At 40.7% G+C, this 20,455-nt stretch overlaps 1 protein-coding gene across 5 annotated transcripts in view; it reads right to left on the minus strand.

Annotated features, from left to right (window-relative positions):
- Positions 1–20,455, minus strand: part of CACNA2D2 (calcium voltage-gated channel auxiliary subunit alpha2delta 2) — a 577,811-nt gene that overhangs the window by 441,680 nt on the left and 115,676 nt on the right. For all 5 annotated transcript variants that reach the window (XR_014217283.1, XM_082214493.1, XM_082214492.1 and 2 more), the window contains one exon: positions 8,142–8,258. Coding sequence is in view for 4 of the 5 variants with exons in the window: in XM_082214493.1 (XP_082070619.1) it covers positions 8,142–8,258 (117 nt within the window). In the remaining variant the exon portion in view is untranslated. The remainder of the gene's footprint in view (positions 1–8,141; positions 8,259–20,455) is intronic.

Below are 20,455 nucleotides of genomic sequence, written 5' to 3' on the forward strand. Positions count from 1 at the left end.
GAGGTCTTTCCAAGGCACTAAACAACAAGATGTTTTCTTTTAAGCTTATTTTGCCATTGACCTAATGGATGCCATTCTATTCTAAACTGTAATTTTATTTTACTTCTTTTTTTGTACACCGTCTTCTTTTTGTGTATGAAGGAATAAATTTAAATGTAATGGGCTGGATTTGACTAACTCATTCTGCTGTTCGAAGCCAGTGCAAGGACTTCTGCTAGCGCAGCAGACTTTTGTCCTTTTCTCCCTCTTGTGTGACCCCCCACACCTTCCCCCAATCCACTCTGGATGATTGGGAGAACCCCCTGAATATCATGCAGGGGAGGAGGGTGAGTATCATTCTATGGGAAAAGCAGAAGAATTTGCTCTGACAGAACACTCTCCTTAGCACTACAATAATTTAATTACTAATGTTTTCTTAACAAAATAAATAAATATAACATACATATACACACGGGTAGGCAGCCGTGTTGGTCTGCCATAGCCGAAACAAAATAATTTTTTTTCTTCCAGTTGCACCTTAGAGACCAACTAAGTTTGTTATTGGTATGAGCTTTCGTGTGCATGCATACTTCTTCAGATACGAAAGCTCATACCAATAACAAACTTAGTTGGTCTCTAAGGTGCTACTGGAAGGAATTTTTTTATTTCGTTACACATATACACACATACTGCAGGAATCATGCCCAACCCCAAGCATGTTGATAAACTCTCACAGAGCTTGAAGCTGCTTACGACATTCTAAAAGCAAAGTGGGCTGGGCTTTTGCCAAGCCTGCCCTGAAAAAGAAAGGAAAATACACATGCTAATCTGTATGAAAGTGCATGAAACCCTAAATCACTTTAGTATTATTAGAGGACTGGTTACACTGTTCAGTGAAAAGGCCCAATGCAGCTTTGATAGACTTGTTACAAACATCTGATTGCCCCTGATTAGATTAGACAATAAACTCCTGTCTTGGTGTTTGCATTGTTCAACTCCCACTCTGCAATCTGTAAATTAGAATTCCAGACCTCAGAGATTGGATTCAAATTGGATTACTGGATCTGGTCCAGGTTGGGAAGGGTGGGGAAAAAACAATTTGGAGAAAACAGAGGGAAATATGCAGCCACACACACTTGAACACATACGCTAACAAAATAAACACACAGGCAGAGACAACAAGCCAGGATTTGATTAGGAGTAAATTAAAAATATAATTAAAACAAAAAAACCCCAACCAACCAGCAATTAAAGAAGAAGTGGGAAAAGGGATGAATTGTCACTATTAATTAACAAAACAAGGAGATTATACCTTTAAATGTTGTTTTTCTCCAATTTAGGCTGTGTGGGTTTTTAAGACAAGTGCTCAGCAGAAGAGACTAATTTCCATTTCTATTGTTGGGTAGGCTTATGTGCTTCCAGAGACTGCATCTGTATATTGTGTCAATAGAACCTCTGCCTCCTAAGTTTCAGGAGAAATGTGATGAGAAGACAAACTTTTTTTTTGCTACTCCATCTGAATTTTATACATGGTGTAAATTCTATGGCATAATTCTGAAAGCTAGAGTTTTTGCCTAAGCCTGTCACTGGCCTCCTATGTAATTTTGAAAAAAGTCACTTCCAGTGCTTCCAGTTATCTATACTGTATTTGTGTTTGACCTATTTAGCTGTACTTTGCTGCCTCTCACATTCTATATGATGTGGAAAACCAGTTGGCCCTCAAGTGTGGAGCAACTGAAAAAGAAAACATATTTGTTTTATCCATAACCTGAATTTTAGTTCAAGGCAGTGAACGTGGTTCACACCTTTAATTTGCAAAACAGTTCTGTGAGGCAGAGCTCAGAATGTCTGGCCCAGAGTCACCTAATCAACTTCATGGATGAGTGAGGATTTGAACCTGGGTCTTCCCAGTCCTAGCTGGACACGCTAACCACTGCACAGGCTCTTGTAGATTATTATTATTTCTTCTTCTTGTACAGCTTCTCTATGTAGCTTAAAAGGTGCAAAGACGCAGTGCAAAGAACCTAGGTTGGGTTCATTTTGAGCTTTTGGGCGAGTAGCTTAGAGCCCCTCTACTGCACAGCCTCTCTATCTTACTCCTGCAGAATATAAGCAAAACAAAACCTCAGCAAATTACATGTGAAAAGTACAACACCAAGCTACCCACACCACCTTGCAGCAGGCTTTCACCCCCAATTCAGCAGCACAACCATCTCTGTAATGAGCCAGACTATTCTTAGCTGCTAACCATGATAGGGCCACAAGGCACTCTTAAAAGCGAGACAAGTCCTATTCTGTGACACGTCAGGTTTTTTCATGGCATTAAAAACAATTTCCTGTCAGAGAGTTGAAGGACTGAGAAAGACGTCACTTAATACATGTAAGGAAAATAATAGAATTATAAGTGCTGTTAAAAGGATGCACCTGCCCACACTAAATGCACAAGATAAGCAACAGTTGAGCTTGAGATTGATAACTTCCAACTGAACTAAAACAGACTGAAGAGACAGCAGATTTCTGCTGGTGGAGAAATTCAGTTTGGGGAAAAAATAAGAAACTGAAATAAAACAAAACTAACAGATCCATCCCTAACTACATCAGGTAGGAAGGCTGGATGCGGCAGTGATTCCAGGGTCCCCCTCTTAAAAGGTTTATATATATGGGTGTCACTGGCCACACACTGAAAGGTCGTCAGTGAACTACCCTGCATGCAGGGATCTGGGCTTGGCTGCCTGCTACACTTACATCTAGCAGAGCATATCTCATTTACCCTGATGAGCCCCAGTTCCCCCCAGCTGGGGGGCTGGGAGGGAAACACGCCCAAGGCCTAAGCCAAGGTCTTCCTACATTCAGAAGTTTAATAAAGTTGTGGCCTAATTTTAATTCCATATAATGTTGTCAGAGTCTTTATTCCTTCCTTATGATCCCTGGGGCCTGGGGCTGTCGCCACCTGGTCACGCAAAATAAAACTAACAGATGCATCCCTAACTACACCAGGTAGGAAGGTTGGATATCAAGCCTTGTTCTTGGCATTTCATCTTTCTATGCAAAGGGTTCTTTGAGTGAGAGCATCCATACATGCAGCCCTCTGCACCCAGTCTGTGTACAGTCCAAAACAAAAATAAAAAACCGCACTACTTGATTCTAATGATTGCATAAACTGGCCAAGCTTTGAGCATTTGGTGTTGGCAGACTAGAAACACAGAAATAGGCACAGGTTCAAGACATATCATACCTTACGAGCACACATACTCATAAACTCCAACCCCTCCCCCCAACAGAAGGTAAAGGTATAGATGCTTTTTATTTCTGCTGTTCGCACTCATCCTTCTCCATACCATAATCTAGATAACTACTGCCAACACAATGCTGAGGCACAGCATGATTAAGTAAGCTATTCAGAGTCACAGTCAATGTAAATATGAGGTAAAAACAAGTTTCCTCCTAAAACTGCACTCCAAATATAACCTCACACATTTTCTGCATTTTAAAAACAAAGCAAGGATGCTTTTAGACAACACATTTACCTCTTGCTGAAGTGTGAAATTGCATCTCAGAGTGCTCCAGTTACAACATCCATTTTGATGGGGTAACAATTCATGCACTTTAACTTGGTTGTTTTTGCCACAAAGAGAATCCTGAGCTGACCACATAAGAACTCCTGGGCTGAACAATGTCCCAAACATTCTTCAACTGCACCCAAAGCATACAGGGAGCAGAAACAGACTACCAATTTTGATGGTTTAAGAACTTTCCCATGATTAGCAGTACAGGCACAAGGATTACTAACTGGTTGCTTAAGATTCTTCTCCCATTTCTTTCTGGGAGATCACATTTCCCTAGATATTTTGTTATTGGGAAAATGTGAGAGTCAGACTTCACCTTCTCTTGAACCACAGTGCAAGAGGGAAAGAGAATCCAAATTCAGAGCTGAGCTCCAACTATAGAGGGACTTGTACCAGAGGTCCTGCTATCAAAGAGATAAAGCCAGAGTGACTCTGCTCAGCTGCCAAACTGGATTAAGGACAGAGCGGGAATCTTGAAGAGAGCACAAAACACCTTGGGGCCTTTTTGTTATTGCCCCTCTCTGCAGTCCCAAATTCCTCTATCTCATATTACTGGACAAGATGAAGCCGGTGATAAAAACATCAACTTAGACAGCAGTCTTTATTCAGGTCACAGAACAGAAATTGTACACTTCAAGGCATAACCTCCAGTAAACTATGGAATATGCAGAATTCATAAGGCAAAGTAAATTGTCTGCGGCCCAACACATTACGTGAAAAATTAATAAGCATCAGCTGTCAAACAAGACATGGGGGAAGGGGGAGAGAATTATATTCAAATCAGCACATATTTAATTCAGAACTTCAAATGCCCATCTCACATTCTTTTGCACAACTTTTATGCAACACATTGAATGCACTGGAGTAAGTCCTATAGGAATCAGGGGCTTACTTGTGAGTAGACATTGCACTGTTACACCAGCATTTTCAGGTATAACTAGAAGTAATCTACCCTTTGGAGAGGGAAAGATAGTTAATATTAATAAAATTCTAAGGATGCAGCTTATCCATACTATACTATACTATACTATACTATACTATACTATACTATACTATACTATACTATACTATACTATACTATACTATACTATACTATACTATACTATAGTAAATATCACCGTACTACTACTAATGTATTTATACCCTTCCTTTTTCCTTGACTAGGCTCAAGGTGGCTTGCAGAAGTACTGCTAAAACATAGAAAAACCAGTCATTAAAATACTTTTAATCCGGATGCACTCTGGACTTGAATGCACAGAATCTTCAACAAATTTGGAGTATAGTTTCTGTTCTGGCTGCTACTGCTTATCAGAAGCACACCCCACAGTAATACAGCCCTCCAGTTCCTACACCAGAACAATGGAAAAGAATGAAGAATGCTTGCATTGAATGAGGTGAAACAGACGGATGTCCCAAGACCTTTTGCCAAAACTACCTGCCCTGCATTCACTCCTGCTCATCATCCCAACTTGACTCAATGAATATAACTTTATTTTTTTAATCACCACTTTCATGAGTCATGGATATAATAAGCAGAATGAGTCTGAGGTCAAGATATATTCTCGCTTGGGAGGGAGACAGTGCCATAGAAACAAGACCCTGATCCCTGCTATTTATAAATCTAAGAAAAACCCAATCAGTTGCATTCCTTAGCAACTTGCTGTGCTGCTGTGTTGGAAGTAAAGTATGACTATAACAACTAGGGGTGTGCATTTAGTTCAAATGAATTCTGAGCCAAGTTGGGCACATTCAAAGAGTTTTAGGACTCTCCCAAGGTGAAGCAGGTTTTTGTCTTGATGTATTCCAAACTGAACTGGGATGTTCTCAAAGCCTTGGGGCCATTTTGGAAGATAAGCTTTGCAAACTACATAGTTCATTCACATATATACAGTGGTACCTCGGGTTACATACGCTTCAGGTTACAGGCGCTTCAGGTTACAAACTCCGCTAACCCAGAAATAGTACCTCAGGTTAAGAACTTTGCTTCAGGATGAGAACAGAAATCGTGCTTTGGTGGTGCGGCGGCAGCAGAAGGCCCCATTAGCTAAAGTTTCAGGTTAAGAACGGACCTCTGGAACGAATTAAGTACTTAACCCGAGGTAACACTGTAGTGCCCAATTCTAAAGGAGGACAGGATTTCTGTACCGTTAATAATTGTGTAGAAGAGAGAATTTTGGCTGGTACAGCTTTCTCCACATGCTGCATGACAAGCTACCTTCACCAAAATTTCCACTTCTATAGCAGTTAAAGATGCACAAGCCTGTTTGCTCTCCACACGTGGTAAGCCTGGCCTAGAAATCAGAAGCTAGAGTAAATTCCAGCTTCCCCAAAGTATCTCCTGACCCCCCTAAGTTCTAGGGGCAAGAGAATCATTGTAGAAATAATGGCGATCTGTCAAGGATGCTTTAGTTGAGATCCCTGCATTGCAGGGCACTTGGGGTCCCTTCCAATTCTACAGTTCTGTGATTCTATGAATGGTAGCTATTGCATCAGAAGTTCCTAGCAGTCTTTGGGTGGATCGGAAGGTGGAAGGAGGAGAGATGGTTGACCATTCTCTGCCTTCTCCTCACACTAGTTGCTGGCAAAGGCTTTCCTAGCGCCATGCTTGGTAACTGGAAATTTAATATTGTTCTTTCTCTGCAGTGGGACAGTGTTGCCTGGAGACTTACCAGGGCAAAGTCCATTTGACACATTGTTGCAACATGGGCCATTTTGGTTTGGAGAATGCTGTCACTACTGTGTCTTGCATGGTGCCAGGCATACCGTTGACACTCAATGTTAGTAGCAGCTGTAGTAATTATTAGGAACACGTGATGTATTTGTCTCCTTTCAAACATCCATGTGAACTAAAAACTAGGTATAAAAAACAGATGAGGTGACAGGAATACAAGGCTTAAGTCTACTGGTATCAATATCAGTAGTCACCGTCATTAATCCTTACACTGTCTGGTCAGTTAAGCTTTGCCTACCTTGGGTAACTCATACTAATCAACTCAGCTCCTGTGCACAGAATACAGGCTGTGATTAAGAATGTTAGGTGTGAAAGAGGGAATGGTGTGAAAATATTACACCAACTGATATATATATGGATATATATATGGATATATATTCTCTCTCTATATATGCAGGTTTTGGTGTCTTCGGGTGTCTTCCCGTGTAAGAGTCGGGGTGTCTGTGCGACGTTTCGACGAGGTCTCACTCGTCATCTTCAGGCTGGTGCTTTCGGCTTCTTGTTACTGGAACAAGAAGCCGAAAGCACCAGCCTGAAGATGACGAGTGAGACCTCGTCGAAACGTCGCACAGACACCCCGACTCTTACACGGGAAGACACCCGAAGACACCAAAACCTGCATTCCTGTACCCGTGAAAATCTACGAAAGCAAATCTCTCTCTATATATATATATATATGTATGGGTGAGAAGGAAGCAGCACGTGCTATTGCTGGGCTTTGAAAACTTCCATTGCTGAGTTTATTGGTGCTGACCACACTTTTGCATAATTGCAACTTAATATGTATGTACTTTATCTTACTGCTGCTGCTTTTGAGGATCTGGCTGATCTGTTTTGGCAGTACTGATTATTTTTTCCCACCTACAAACTTTTGCCTCTGAGGCTTCACAGTTTTTGGTTTCATGGCCTATTGAAATTTGCTGTTTTGCTATCACCATTGAAACATTTATTTAAAAAGTAAACTGATATTTTGATATGTACTGTTTTATTCTTGCTGTTCTATTTTCTGAATTGCTTTGGGTAATTCCATGAATTTTGTGGGAAAGCAGCATGCAAGTTGTAATAATAATGATAACAAACCACCTTTATGATACTTATAAGTTGAAAACGATATATGCAGAAGCTTCAGTTAGAGGAAATGAAACGGATAATGCATAGGACCACATAAATATAAAAGCCCTTTGCTAAACCCAAAAGTCCTCGATGTGATGATTTCTAATCAGAAAAAGTTAAGTAGAAATACCAGATACCTGCCCATCATCACATAAAGGGTCAGCTTCACCTATCATTATAGCTTAATCTTGTTGGCTTGCTTCAGCAGTAATATAACATTTATTCCTTCATTTAGGAAGGAAGTGATACAGTGGAAAGTTAGACTGAAAATGTACACCAAACCCCAAGAGGAGAACGAACTGCACATCTTATCAAAGGGCTCAGAATACTTTCTGCCCCTCGCCCCCATGAGTTGCTTGCATGTGAGCACAATGGATTACAGCTCCCAAAGGAGAATAAAAGGTCACTTCTTTGAAGAACTCAGGGTAGGCAGGAAACTGAGATTCAGACATGTCAGGGAAGAGTGTTTCATTAGTCATGTTAAAAATGATCTCTAATTGCAACCCCTTGCATGACAGAGATATCAAAAACAAAAAAGGCACTTGGGCTGAATAGCAGTTATCCTTGGAATTTCATAAAATTCCCCAACTCTGTGGCTCACAAATATTATTTGAATCATTCTGAATAAAGGATTCATCAGCTGGAGACTATGCAAATATTGGAATGTTGTCATACATACCAGTTCTATATTGCTCACTCCTTCTTCTACCAGACACACCAATCAAGGCTAATGCTCCAAGAAGTGACCTTACCTTCAATGCCTGGACTTTCTTGGCCAACAGACTCTCAATGTCCTCTGCCACCTTTTCCACTATTTTCTCTGGGACGTTCTCTCTTACATCAAACAGGCTCTTTTTTTCATCGTAGATCTGTTTAAAGATATTAAGATTGGGGAGGGGAGAAGAAAAATGGATATTCTGAGAAACAGCTATATACACACATAAGCACCAGCTTTAAGAAAATGTATTTTAGGAACTATAGACTATGAAGTGTTCATACAAATAGCAATCATATGCCCAAGACCTCTAAGTACTGTTAGAAATGTCATGCCTTTCCATGGATTAAGAGAGAGAGAAAGACAGACAGACAGACAGACAGACAAAAATCCACCATATCCCTGTCCCAGAAACAAGGCAAAAAAGTAAAGAAATGAATGGCTGTCAGATGTTCAGACCACTACGGTGGGAGCCATCATGAATTACTGTGCGAGAGAAGACAAATGAAATGATATTTGGCATCCCAATGCTAAGGCAGCCTTAAATAACCAACCAACCGGCAGGGGGTGGGGTGGGTAGCACTGAAGGTAGAAAGGAGACTAGTAATAATTCTCTGAAACAGGAGGTTGTGCCTGAATGCCCAGTTCAGCTTGCTAACCTCCGTGAGATTTCCCACTTTCCCCCTCTTTTCTGAATATTCTTTCACTGTCATAGACTGAGAGCGCCACACAGTCAGAAACCTTTGAAACAGAATTTCTCATTTTCTTGGGATAGTCAGATTGCCCCCAAGCCTCAATCAGAAAAGCACTTCATGAAATGCCACGTATGCCCAACCCACTTTATAAAAACTAGCATACTGCCCTCATCCCTCCCACTGTGCATATAATTTAGTGGGGATGGAGACTAGCAGCAGATGGTACATGGCTGAAGGTGGTAGGAAGAGCAAGCAGAGCTTAAAACAGACGGAAACAGGTTGGTATGATAAAAGGCCTGTAAGAAGGGAAGGAAATATTCAGGTAAATAAATACAAAACAGTGCAACATTAATCTGTATGGATAGATAGATAGATAGATAGATAGATAGATAGATAGATTACATATAACACAAGAACTGTCATACCCCTTGGGTTATATTTGACGGTGACTTGAAATATGTTTGGATCAAATTCAGCAATGGGGATAGATTGGCATTTTGCACCAGAGCAACCAACAAATTCAGCAACGTAATGGACTGCTTTCACAGTGTTATCACTAAGCTTCAGAATTAAAGCTTTCCTTCACCAACATCCACACTACATACCACTTATACAAATGGTGTAAATAGTGGCCAACAGAAAGGCTGGGAAATAATAGAATCAATACATGGTGTGGCAGCAGGATTGTCCTCACTTTTAGACCCAGTTCAGTTCAATGCCTTGGCCATAGCAAGTGAAACAAATGTGTGCAGGAGTTCAGTGTGAATAAAGTAAACCTGATAACTTACAATCTTTACCTGGCAAAATAACTTACAATCTTTACCTGGCAAAATGTATGTGTGTGTGTATTTGTTTAGGATAAAATGTGTAGCCAATACACATTGCACTCTACACACACATGCGTCACTGATACATTACATTCAATCTGTAGAGGTCAGCTTGCCTAGGGGCAATCAGGCAGAGACAAACCAGGTGAGCGCAATCCCATTTCACAACTGTGCATCTCTTTTACAGAGTGTGCTCAGCATGTGAATAGGGCTACTGCTATCAGAATAAAGGAAAGCTTTGAGAATCAATTACAGAAATAGATTTTTGAAGTTTGCAATCCAAGCTGCTTATGAAGGGCTACGAACACCCAACATGGCAATGTTTTGTTTTTTCAGATGTTGTTTATCGCTAGTTGCCCCTTCCATACATTTCTTGAAACTGCCTTTGACCTTCTGTGTGAAATGGCTGCTCAGCAAACAGCAAGCTCCATCCTGATAATGTAAAGGCAGCTGGAAGTGAATTGATGTGTCTGAATAACAAACCTTAGTCCTTCTGCATGCCAAACGTGTGTGTGTATGCGTGCATGCATGCAAGGTGGGGGAATACTTTGCAGAAGCTGTTAAACAACAGAACTGAACATAACTGATTCCCATAGTCTCTCTTACTTCCTTTCTCTTCCCATGCCCTATTATTCCTTGGGTAAACAACAGCATAACAAAATAATGTGTTTTGAAGGCACACTGGCTCCAGCTGAGCAGTAGCAATTAGGGAAGCAAAAGAAAAGGAGCAATCTTCAAGGAGAAAGCTTCAGATGCAGAGGGCATCCTGACATCAGTATTTTCCTATTATGAAATGGCAAATCTGCTCCCATTGGTTGTAGCTAGCCTTGCCCATGAAAAATGGTGAGGGTGTGTTGTGCTTTTATGACATTGTGCCCTAATGCTGTTTGTCTTAAATGGTGAGGTAAGTCTATTAATTCAGTAGGGTTTACTGGAACATTTCAGTAAGGTGACAGTAACCAAATATTGTATGCATTTTTTATAGAGGGCATGTTGAACTATTATAACAACATAGTGGCGTGTGCTCATTATTGCAGAACAGATTGCTCTTGTTAAACAGCCAGCAGTATGGATGCTCATACAGAGAAAATGACGCTTATGTTGCCAGTGACTATTATCACTGAGCTTATCCCTAATCCTTGTCCTTAGTATTACATGCCCCTCTAACTACTGAAAAGTGGAACTGGTAAATATTGTATACTTGGGACTTCCAATAAGCTTTTGACAAAGTCCCTCACCAAGCAGCCAAGGGATAAGACGGCAGGTCTTGTAATGGACAGACAACTGGTTAAAGAGCATGAAGCAGAAAGTAGGAATAAATGGAAAGTTCTCTCAATGGAGGGGTATAAGAGGTACCAAGAAGGCCAGTTGAACTGGAACTCTACACAAACCCCAAGACAATGTGTTTATTTTTGTTTCACTCTAAGCAAGGAGTGTGGTGTTAGAGAAAGTAATTGGAGGAAGCTAAAGCCAAGTATAAGTGCTGCTTAAACCCAGTATCATTTAGAAGTTCCTGCTGTAGTTAGGAATTTTCCTACAGTAACCGATATGCATAATAAATCATGTATATGCATGCCTAATTAAACCCCCCAAACCAGTGACATATCTAATGCAGGTAAAGCCTCTAACCTAGCTATTAATTATGCCTTGTGATCAATGGATTTCCTCCAGAAAGCACAACTCACTCCAATTAAAATATGTACCCTTGTTTGCATGTCTTGAGAATAGTTTGACCCCTGCAGTGGACACAATATACCTTAAAGCAGTATTCTTTGACGTTGTGTCCCCAAATGTTGTTCAACAACAACTCCTACTACCCTCATCCAGGCTGGCTCAGGGATGATGGGAGTTGTAGTCCAACAACGTCATCTTGGAAGCATGGCTTTAAAGAAGCTATTTTGGCATTAAGTTTTACTGTAACAATGCTTGCACCATAATGGTTGCTAACATGCATAGTGGTATAAAAATACTATATCTTTTGAAAGCCTGGGTGAGATTTTCTTTTTTAATTAAACATCACATCATGAAACAATGGGCCCTGTCAAGATTGCCTCAGTATGCAAACTTAGCCCAATGTAGCCTCAGTTACAACATAACAAAACTATGCTCCCAACGTTGTATGCTTCCAACTGTTCTAAAAAAAAAATCTCTGCATGACAGAAATTATCTTCCTTACAGACACTGGGGACCTCTGCCACAACAGGCAGTGATGTCCATTAGCCTACATGCCTTTAGAATAATCAAACAAGTTAATAAATGATCAGTCTATCAACAGCTATTAGCCAAATGGATAGCTAAATGGATCCTCCATATTCAGAAGTAATGTATCTGGTTACCAGATGCTGAGTGCCAACTATCAGGGAAGGCCATCAACCCCTTGCCCTGGTATATCAGCTGCTAGGCACACTATTAAAAATAGATCACTATTGGAAACTGATCACTGCTGGAAACAGAATGCTGGACTGGATGGATCTGGGTGGTCCAGTTTGGAGATTATTCTATCCTACTATTTCACAACCAGAGAATCAACTTAGCAGGTGGGTGAATGAGGTCACACACCAGACTATTCCCAGACGCAAGCAGTGTTCAGTACTTGAGACAATGTCAGAAAGAACATGATTCCCATCTCGTGGTTGCCCCATAACCGTAGTGTTCTTAAATTTCATCAGCTGATGCTTGTATCTCATAGTGTGATCACAAGCATAGTGCCATCTATATTATGCTAACAGGATGTCAGGTTCTGTGTAACATCAGAGATAATGAAGCAGGCAGTGGCAAGAGTGACAGCAGGCTTCATTGCCAGCGTACCAAAACAGTTTCTGCTGCTGGTAGCCTGTTATGTGGAAATTGCCACATACCACTGTAGTGGCAAATTGGGGAATGGTGCAGCTAGGGCCGGGCCACAGCCAGCATCTCCCCCATGAGCAAATAGCAGCAAATGAAGGGGACAGTGGCAAAAAGGTCAGCAAGGCTATGCCAGTGTCTATTGGGGCTGATACTGGTCACTGCAGAATCCTTCTTTTTAAATGTATTATATATATTTTTGGCGGGGGTGGGGAGACAACTGGCCAGACATATAAATGATCACAGATGCTCACTGTTTTATTTTTAATATAAAAATGCACTATATTTTTAATACAGCAAATGGTGCTTATTCCCAAGTAAATATGTTCACCACCAGGGCAGCAGAAGCAAACCACATTGATTCCTGCAGCCATGATGGTGCTATAAATTAAGTGAGTTTAAAATGCAAAACGTCACACATGCTCAGAGTCTTGTTTTTTTTTAATGCAGAATTGGCAAACTGTATGGGGTTTTTTTGTTTTTTACTCTGACATATTAGGGATGCAAAAGCAGTTAGTTGTAAAGCATGGAATGGTGGTGGAAACGAAGTAATGCGCAAGGCTGCCTAAAGGGGGTACCCAAGAGACTAGGAAGTTGAAGGTGTAAAACAGGCACCCCCAAACTCAGCCCTCCATATGTTTTGGGACTCCCATCATCCCTGACCACTGGTCCTGTTAGCTAGGGATGATGGGAGTTGTAGTCCCCAAACAGCTGGAGGGCCAAGTTTGGGGGTTCCTGGTGTAAAACTACCTTGAATTCAGCACAGCTGAGATGGAGACTGAGACAGATGCAGGTGGGGAGGAATTAGGAAAGAAGTAGCTATTTGGAAGGGGGCAACAACAACAGGCATGGGAAATAAGCAAACACATGCATTCTGGAGAACAAATGCTGAAGAAGAGACAAAACGGTGGCAGATTTAGGCTGCTGAATTCTAGCCTGAGTTGCTCGGAAAATGCATATCCCTTCTTGCACCATGTGACATCAGTCCAAGCTGCAGCAGCATTGCAAGTCTTCCCGCAGCCTCAGTCATGCCAGTCCAAGATGCTGGTTGCTCTCTGCTCTCAGAGGGGAGTATAAGCCAATTTTAGACAGGATGCACATGATTCAGGGACCAAAATACTGCCACGCAAACAGGCTTGGAGAATGAACCTACTGCCACTGCACCCTGTAGTAGTACATCCTTTAAATAAGAAACCTGATCCTGGAGAGCTGGAATGCTCATGAGAGATTAAAAGAAAAGATGGGGGGAGGCTGACATTAAAGAAAGTGCTTTCTTCTCACTCACCTTGCAAGCAGTTTTCCTCCTACCTACTGAACAATAAAATGACTGTTCTAGCAGTTCTTTGCAAAATAAATAAATGAGAGAAACAGGGAGAGTGTTGTGGAAAGAAGTGTACAGTTAAACTGATCCTCAGGGACAAGAAACCCAATGAACAAAAAAAATCATGCAACACTGTATAAAGCTGTAACAGGAGAAAGAGAAGATGCTAGGAGTTTAGCTTACCTAAAGCAATTGTGCTTTTTCCTATACAAATCCATGTTCTTACCTTTTACTAGCTCCCCATATTCCTGCCCAAAGAACTGCCTGAAGCAAGTTAATAAGAGTTGTCATTTCTATCCTGAGGGATGAGAGGAAAGGACCACTGCTCATTTACATATGTATCTGAATATATACAAATGAGCATTTCCTCACTTCTTACCATAGGGCTGACCTGAAAGCACCAGCCAGATTACAAAAGATGCAGCTAGGCCAATTTAAAATGTCACCAGATGACAATCCTATGACAAGCAAGCACTGCCTGTGCATATCAAAATGACAGCTACCAATACCTGAACTAATTAGTTTGAATAATTATTAAACATTTTGTTCAGCCCTAACAGTGGGCTAGGTGCCAGAGCCAGAGGAGAGGCAGTGATGTTCCAGCCACATGGCCTTGCAATCTAAATAACTTTTTAAAAAAAGAGAAAAGAGGACAGGATTTGAGAAGGGGACAATAGGGAGTAGCAGAGGAAGGGTTAATTGTAAGCTGGCAGCACAGAACAATGCTGTTGGCAAGGAAGAGAGATTCTGTGAAAAATGATGTTTAGAATCAAACAACAAGAAGGTAGTTTGGTTACTGAGGCTCTATGTAAAGAAACAATGATACTGGGAGTGGAAGAAATGAGGGGACAATTATCATGTCAAGAGGAGGAATCTGGAGGATGAGAATTAAGGACACAAAGTTGTGATGTTAAGATTTGGATCCTGTAACTGATTCATTCATAATGAACCTGACATGCCTCGCACATTCATGAATCTGGATGGTTGCTTACAAAGGTAGAGATAAACACAAACTATCTTCCAACCATACCATTACCAATACACACACCTGTGTGGTTTTTTATATAGAACAAAATATATTCTAATTCTTCAAGTGCTACTCCTTAGCCAAAATGGTACCATCCATGCATAAGATGGAAATTATTGGAATGCTTGGGCAACTCCAATGTTTGCAGAAATAATAATAATAAAACCTTCTTACTGTTTTCTCCCCCTCCATACACTTGCCCAAAAAACTGCCTGATGCAAGTTAACAAGACTTGTCATTTCTTCTGGGGGACGGGGACTCAAAACCAGCCAAAGGATGACTAAGAGTGCTCAGTGGCCACACAATGCGAACTGATAGTTGGAAGAGGAAAAATGAAAAACCACATGGGAGGGGAATGGAATGGAGTATCTTAAAAGGCAGCATGAGCGGCTGGCTGGAATCCTGAACTCTAAAGTGGAAGGTTTTGCTGCAGATCCCATTGTATATATGTTGGCTTTAGTGATAAAAAAGAAGTTGCTTAAGGTTCTTGGCCATTCACAGAATTAGATCATTTTGTTTCATATCTATTTCTTTGAAGACTTTATTCTTCTGGGCTGAGAAATCATATATCTATATAGTAAACAAAGCATCCTCATGGGAGGCTTTACTATGTTTTTGGCCTCCAACCAACATGTGCATTCCTCTGATGCTCTGAGATATTCATAAACACATGCATCACTTCATTTCAGCATCAGCAAGAGGACATAAATTTACAATGAGTATCCACCAGCCTTCATGGCCCTTCACTGACAACCACTAAGCTCTATGCAGCTGCCACAATCTCCTAAACTTCAAGGATATCTTCAGGTGGAATACAGCCACATCCAGAATGGGTTGAACATCACCACCTTGACAATATGGACCACCTATCAACAGCATCTTGTCAGAACTGAGCTTCAGTTTGTTAGCAATTCCGCAGTCTCTTCAGGATCTCATATAAAAGAGAGCTGCCAGTGCTATCTACATATCAGTGATACCCAGCTCCTAAGCTTGCTCATTAATTTCATGTAGATGTTATGAAGCAGTGCCCACCCATGCGATCTTGATTCCATGGGATCCAAATACCATGATGCCAAACAATAGCCCTCTGCCCCTGCTCCCAACAACACCATCAAAAATCAGTCTTTTTGGAGAAGAATTGTCAAAACCAGAAGCACCTCATGATTGATTACATCAAAAGCTGCTGATTCAGAATAGGGTTGATTCAGGCATAGGCAAACTTGGCCCTCCAGATGTTTTGGGACTACAACTCCCATCATCCCTTGCTAACCGGACCAGTGGTCAGGGATGATGGGAGTTGTAGTTCCCAAAACATCTGGAGGGCCAAGTTTGCCTATGCTTGGGTTAATTTATTGATTTTATGATACCTTATTTCATTTGTCTTCCCTTTTAATGAGTAAGTAAACAAAGTAATTTAATTAGTGCAATAAATATTTGCATTGTGTCACTGATGATACTGCTAGTGTTGTTCATCCCTTTAGCGTGGATTTTCAACTGTTGGTCAGTGACAAATTGAACACACAATGTGTGCAACTATTCCCGCATTGCTTGCACTATTCATAATATATATATATAAATCTGTGTAGACATAGATTCAACATGCCGCAAATTGTAGCAGTCTGAAAGGCAATTCATCATGCTTCATAAAAAGTGTGTGGATGGAAATTCTACAAATGGTACACTTAGTAATATTATTATTATTGCACCTAAAAGTATATCAGGCACATCACAACTGTCATTGGTGAGCAGCTCTTGTCATTTCCTCATTACCTCCAAGCAGCCCTTGCTTTTTTGTCTATACTCTTTGGTTCAAATTGCGAGATTTACTAGTTTCCTCAATGTGAAATAACACCAGAATGACAAACACATTAATTTTTTTTAAAAAATGTCATATTGATGAGTAGATGAACACTCTTTGAGAGCTTTGTGAAGACATTTATTTATTTAAATTTGTATACCACCTGTCATCTGAAGATCTCAGGGTGTTTCACAGCATAATAATAATAATAATAATAATAATAATAATAATAATAATTTATTTATACCCTGCCCATCTGGCTGAGTCTCCCCAGCCACTCTGGGCAGCTCCCAATCAAGTATTAAAAACAATACAGCGTTAAACATTTAAGGCTTTAAAGGTCAAAACCAGCACTGTGTATTGGGCCTGTAAACTAACTGGCAGCCAGTGAAGTCTAGCCAGGATCAATGTTGTATGCTTAAACTGTCTTGCCCTGGTGATCAACCTGGCTGCTGAATCCCCAGCCGATGTGGACAGACTCCTCCGAGCTGGAAAGCCCACCACTTGTCCTCTCGACCCGTGCCTGTCTTGGCTGATTAGAGCGTGTCCAGACGAGGTGCGGGCCCTCCTGGGGGATATCATCAATTTGTCCCTTGGCACGGGGACATTCCCAGGGGAACTGAAGGAGGCAGTGGTGCACAGGGTGGAAAGCAAGTACATGAATTTACAAATGCAATTTCATTTCCTGTGTGCTGTAGATCATGAAATAGCCAGAAAGAGTACAGGTCTACTTAGATTACAAAAATTGTGTGTAATGTGTGTACAGCAACACAGCTATAAGAGGTATTTATGACAGATTTGGCATTAAAATGAAGGAATAGATCACAGGCAACAGGGATGTGAGATTTCAGAGCTGGAATGGTAAGGACTAGGAAGGGTGCTTTCCCCCAAAAGATTTAGTTGACTACAAGTTGAGAGGTTATGACAACATACTACATGGCAACAATGAGCTGGGAAGTCTCAGGTGCTGAAGTTATTACCTAAACATGAAGTTGCCTTACTGAGTCACCCCACAGGGGTATTTAGCCCAACATTGACCATTCTTACTCTGTAGCTCACCATGGTCTCAGAGCTGCTGAGAGGCAGGTACAGGAGGGACTGTAACTTTCCCATGGTAGTTTTGTCTGAGATTAGGTACTCCCTCAAAGTTTCACCCCGCAAATACTACTACACAATAAGTGCAGGTGGTTATGCAAAATGTGAAAACTATGCAAAAAGGCTTGGGTATGTATCCTGTTGTGCAGGAGGTAAAGATAAGGCAGTCATTAAGAATTTGCTATATAGTTAACTTTCAGTACAATAGCAGCAAGTCTACTTGTGTTTCACAGGCTAAATGAGTACACAGTTGCTACCAAGGCTTTGGTTTATGGTTGGCATTGGGGGAAAGCAGGGTTCTTGTGCCTTTAACAGCTGTGTGTCAGGCAGAAATGCAACTGGTTAAGTCTTTTCTAGTAAGGAAATAAAATTATGGGTAAGTTTACCTCTTCACATTCTGTCTGTCCGATATTTTATTACATGTGTGACCACTGATTTATTTCTTGGAATCTCCACTCCACCTGCAAAATATGACACAAATTTGCATATGACACAGAGCTTATGCTGGTTTTTAAAAATGCAAATCTGTGTCATCTTTTTGCAAGTGGGGTCGAAACCACATATATTGAACTGGGCCCAGAAAATGCTATTGGTACCCATGCTCCCTCCTGGCCTAGTAAGATCCTTTAACTGGAGAGAGCCAGGAATGAACCTTGGACCTCATGCATACAAAGCGTGTACGCTACCACTGAGATATGACCTCTCCAGGAATGTGATATGTTTTAATTCTGAGAAGGCTCAATACATATAAATTTGGTGCTGGCTTCAAAACACCTGATGCTGACATTTAGAAATTCCAAACAGTTTCCCACCTCTGATTATATAAACTAGAACTTGCTCTTACTGCCCCCATATAAAAGTGCCTAACTTCTCATATCCACAAGCACTGAGCACATATTAATACAACAAAAGATGTAACTTTACATCAGAGGCAAATTGCAAGCAGGCTCCCCAGAATATTCAGTGAAAGGGTCTCTTTGCTGCTCCAGTGGTGTGCTATTTAAATGTACATGCTGCTTAAAGCACAGCCTCCCAGTGCAGTGCCACATTCCAGCTCCTACAGCATACTAAGAGAGAGACCCTTCAAACTAAAGAAAAAAGAATATACAGTGGAACATGAAAATCACATTTCCCATCAGCATGTTCATACCTCAACCAGGCTTTCATTGCACAAAAGGCTATTATGTAGGAAAAGTCAGTTTTCCTTTTCACAGAGTACTGGAACATGGGATTACAATGGGTCTGGAGAGAGATCATCCTAGCTAGTTTAAAAAACATAAAAGTGGGCCTATGTGGCATAAACAGAATCCTTCTCCTGAAACTCCCTCCCATTATGTATCAAGACATGTGCTGTCACTATTATTTTTCCAGCTTCTACTTGAAGTCAATTCAGCAAACTTGTTTAGCAGAGATTTTTGTCCCAGTCTTTACTGAGCTTAAAATGGTAGATAGGTAGATAGATAGATAGATAGATAGATAGATAGACGGACAGATAACTTTGGGATGTTTTATGGGAAGTGATTTATAAACATATTAAAAAATAAAAAATAGGTATAAAATAAGAGAACCCCCTGAATCTATTTTATTTGTTTGTATGTTATTTATTTTAGGCTGTATTTTTGTTTTAATGGATATTGTCTTTATATTGTACATACTACACACCTCTTGAGACATTTTAAAAAATATATTAAATGGTTTAGACATGCTTTTGAATGAATGAATGAGCATAGATAGCTTGGAAGCCATAGAACTGCCATATCTTTTTCACATTGTTGTTATTCCAAGTTTCTTGATCTTCACAGTTTGTAAAAGTTAGGATAGCCAGAGGACACCGCTTCCCAACTACGTCTTTTCTCTCAGCCTCCACAGCTCAACACAGACCCAGTGCTCTGGAAAGAAGTGGGAAGGTTTTCCTCAATCCCCATTCCCAGGACAAGGGCTTCCTGATTGTTTCAACATGTTGAGTCAATATGGTTCCAGGCCTCAAAAGAATAGAATTGTACTGTAGAGTTGGAAGGATCCCCAAGGGTAATTTAGTCCAATCTCAACATGCAGCCCCCATCTACTTTGAAAGCATACTGGACCCTGCTTAGCTTTGCAAATGTGTTGAGCTTTGCAAATGTTCTAGCAAACAGTTTTATTGCTATACCACATATGAAGAAACAAGACTTTGAAGAGCCTGAGAAAGTTCTCTAGCATATGGATTATTAATGAAGACATTTTAGTAATTCTCACAGCTGTTCCCCACCACTCCCCCCCCCCCGAAAATAATGAGCAAGTTCTGCAGAAAAAGGTAAAATGTTATAAGTTCTTTCATATAGAAATATGGACACATATTACTGGTTGATGCTCTGATGATCTGCATGAATCGTGCCAAGGGGAAAAATGAATGATGGGTGTGGTAATGGAATGGGTACCAAATTCACCTAGGCTCTAAATGCATCCACCATGAACACCAGCAACTTTTTAAACAGTTCAAAAGGGAGAAAATTAATTATCTTCATTTTTAATTGCAACATAGACTTCTTTCTTAGTGTTTCCCACAACTCTGACGATATGCATAAACCCTGACCTGAAGTCCTTCCAGCTACTATAGTAAATAATGGGCTTCCCTGTTCCTCAAAACTCTGCCAAAGGTTTTTTTAACACTGACATATGACAAATTCTATTTCGGTTCTGCACCTGTGTCTTCCAGTGAATTACCACTACAAGATGCTGAAATTGCTACACTTATTTCACTTATG

The sequence above is a fragment of the Podarcis vaucheri genome (assembly GCF_965113315.1).
Source record: "Podarcis vaucheri genome assembly, chromosome: 2".
NCBI lineage: Eukaryota > Metazoa > Chordata > Lepidosauria > Squamata > Lacertidae > Podarcis > Podarcis vaucheri.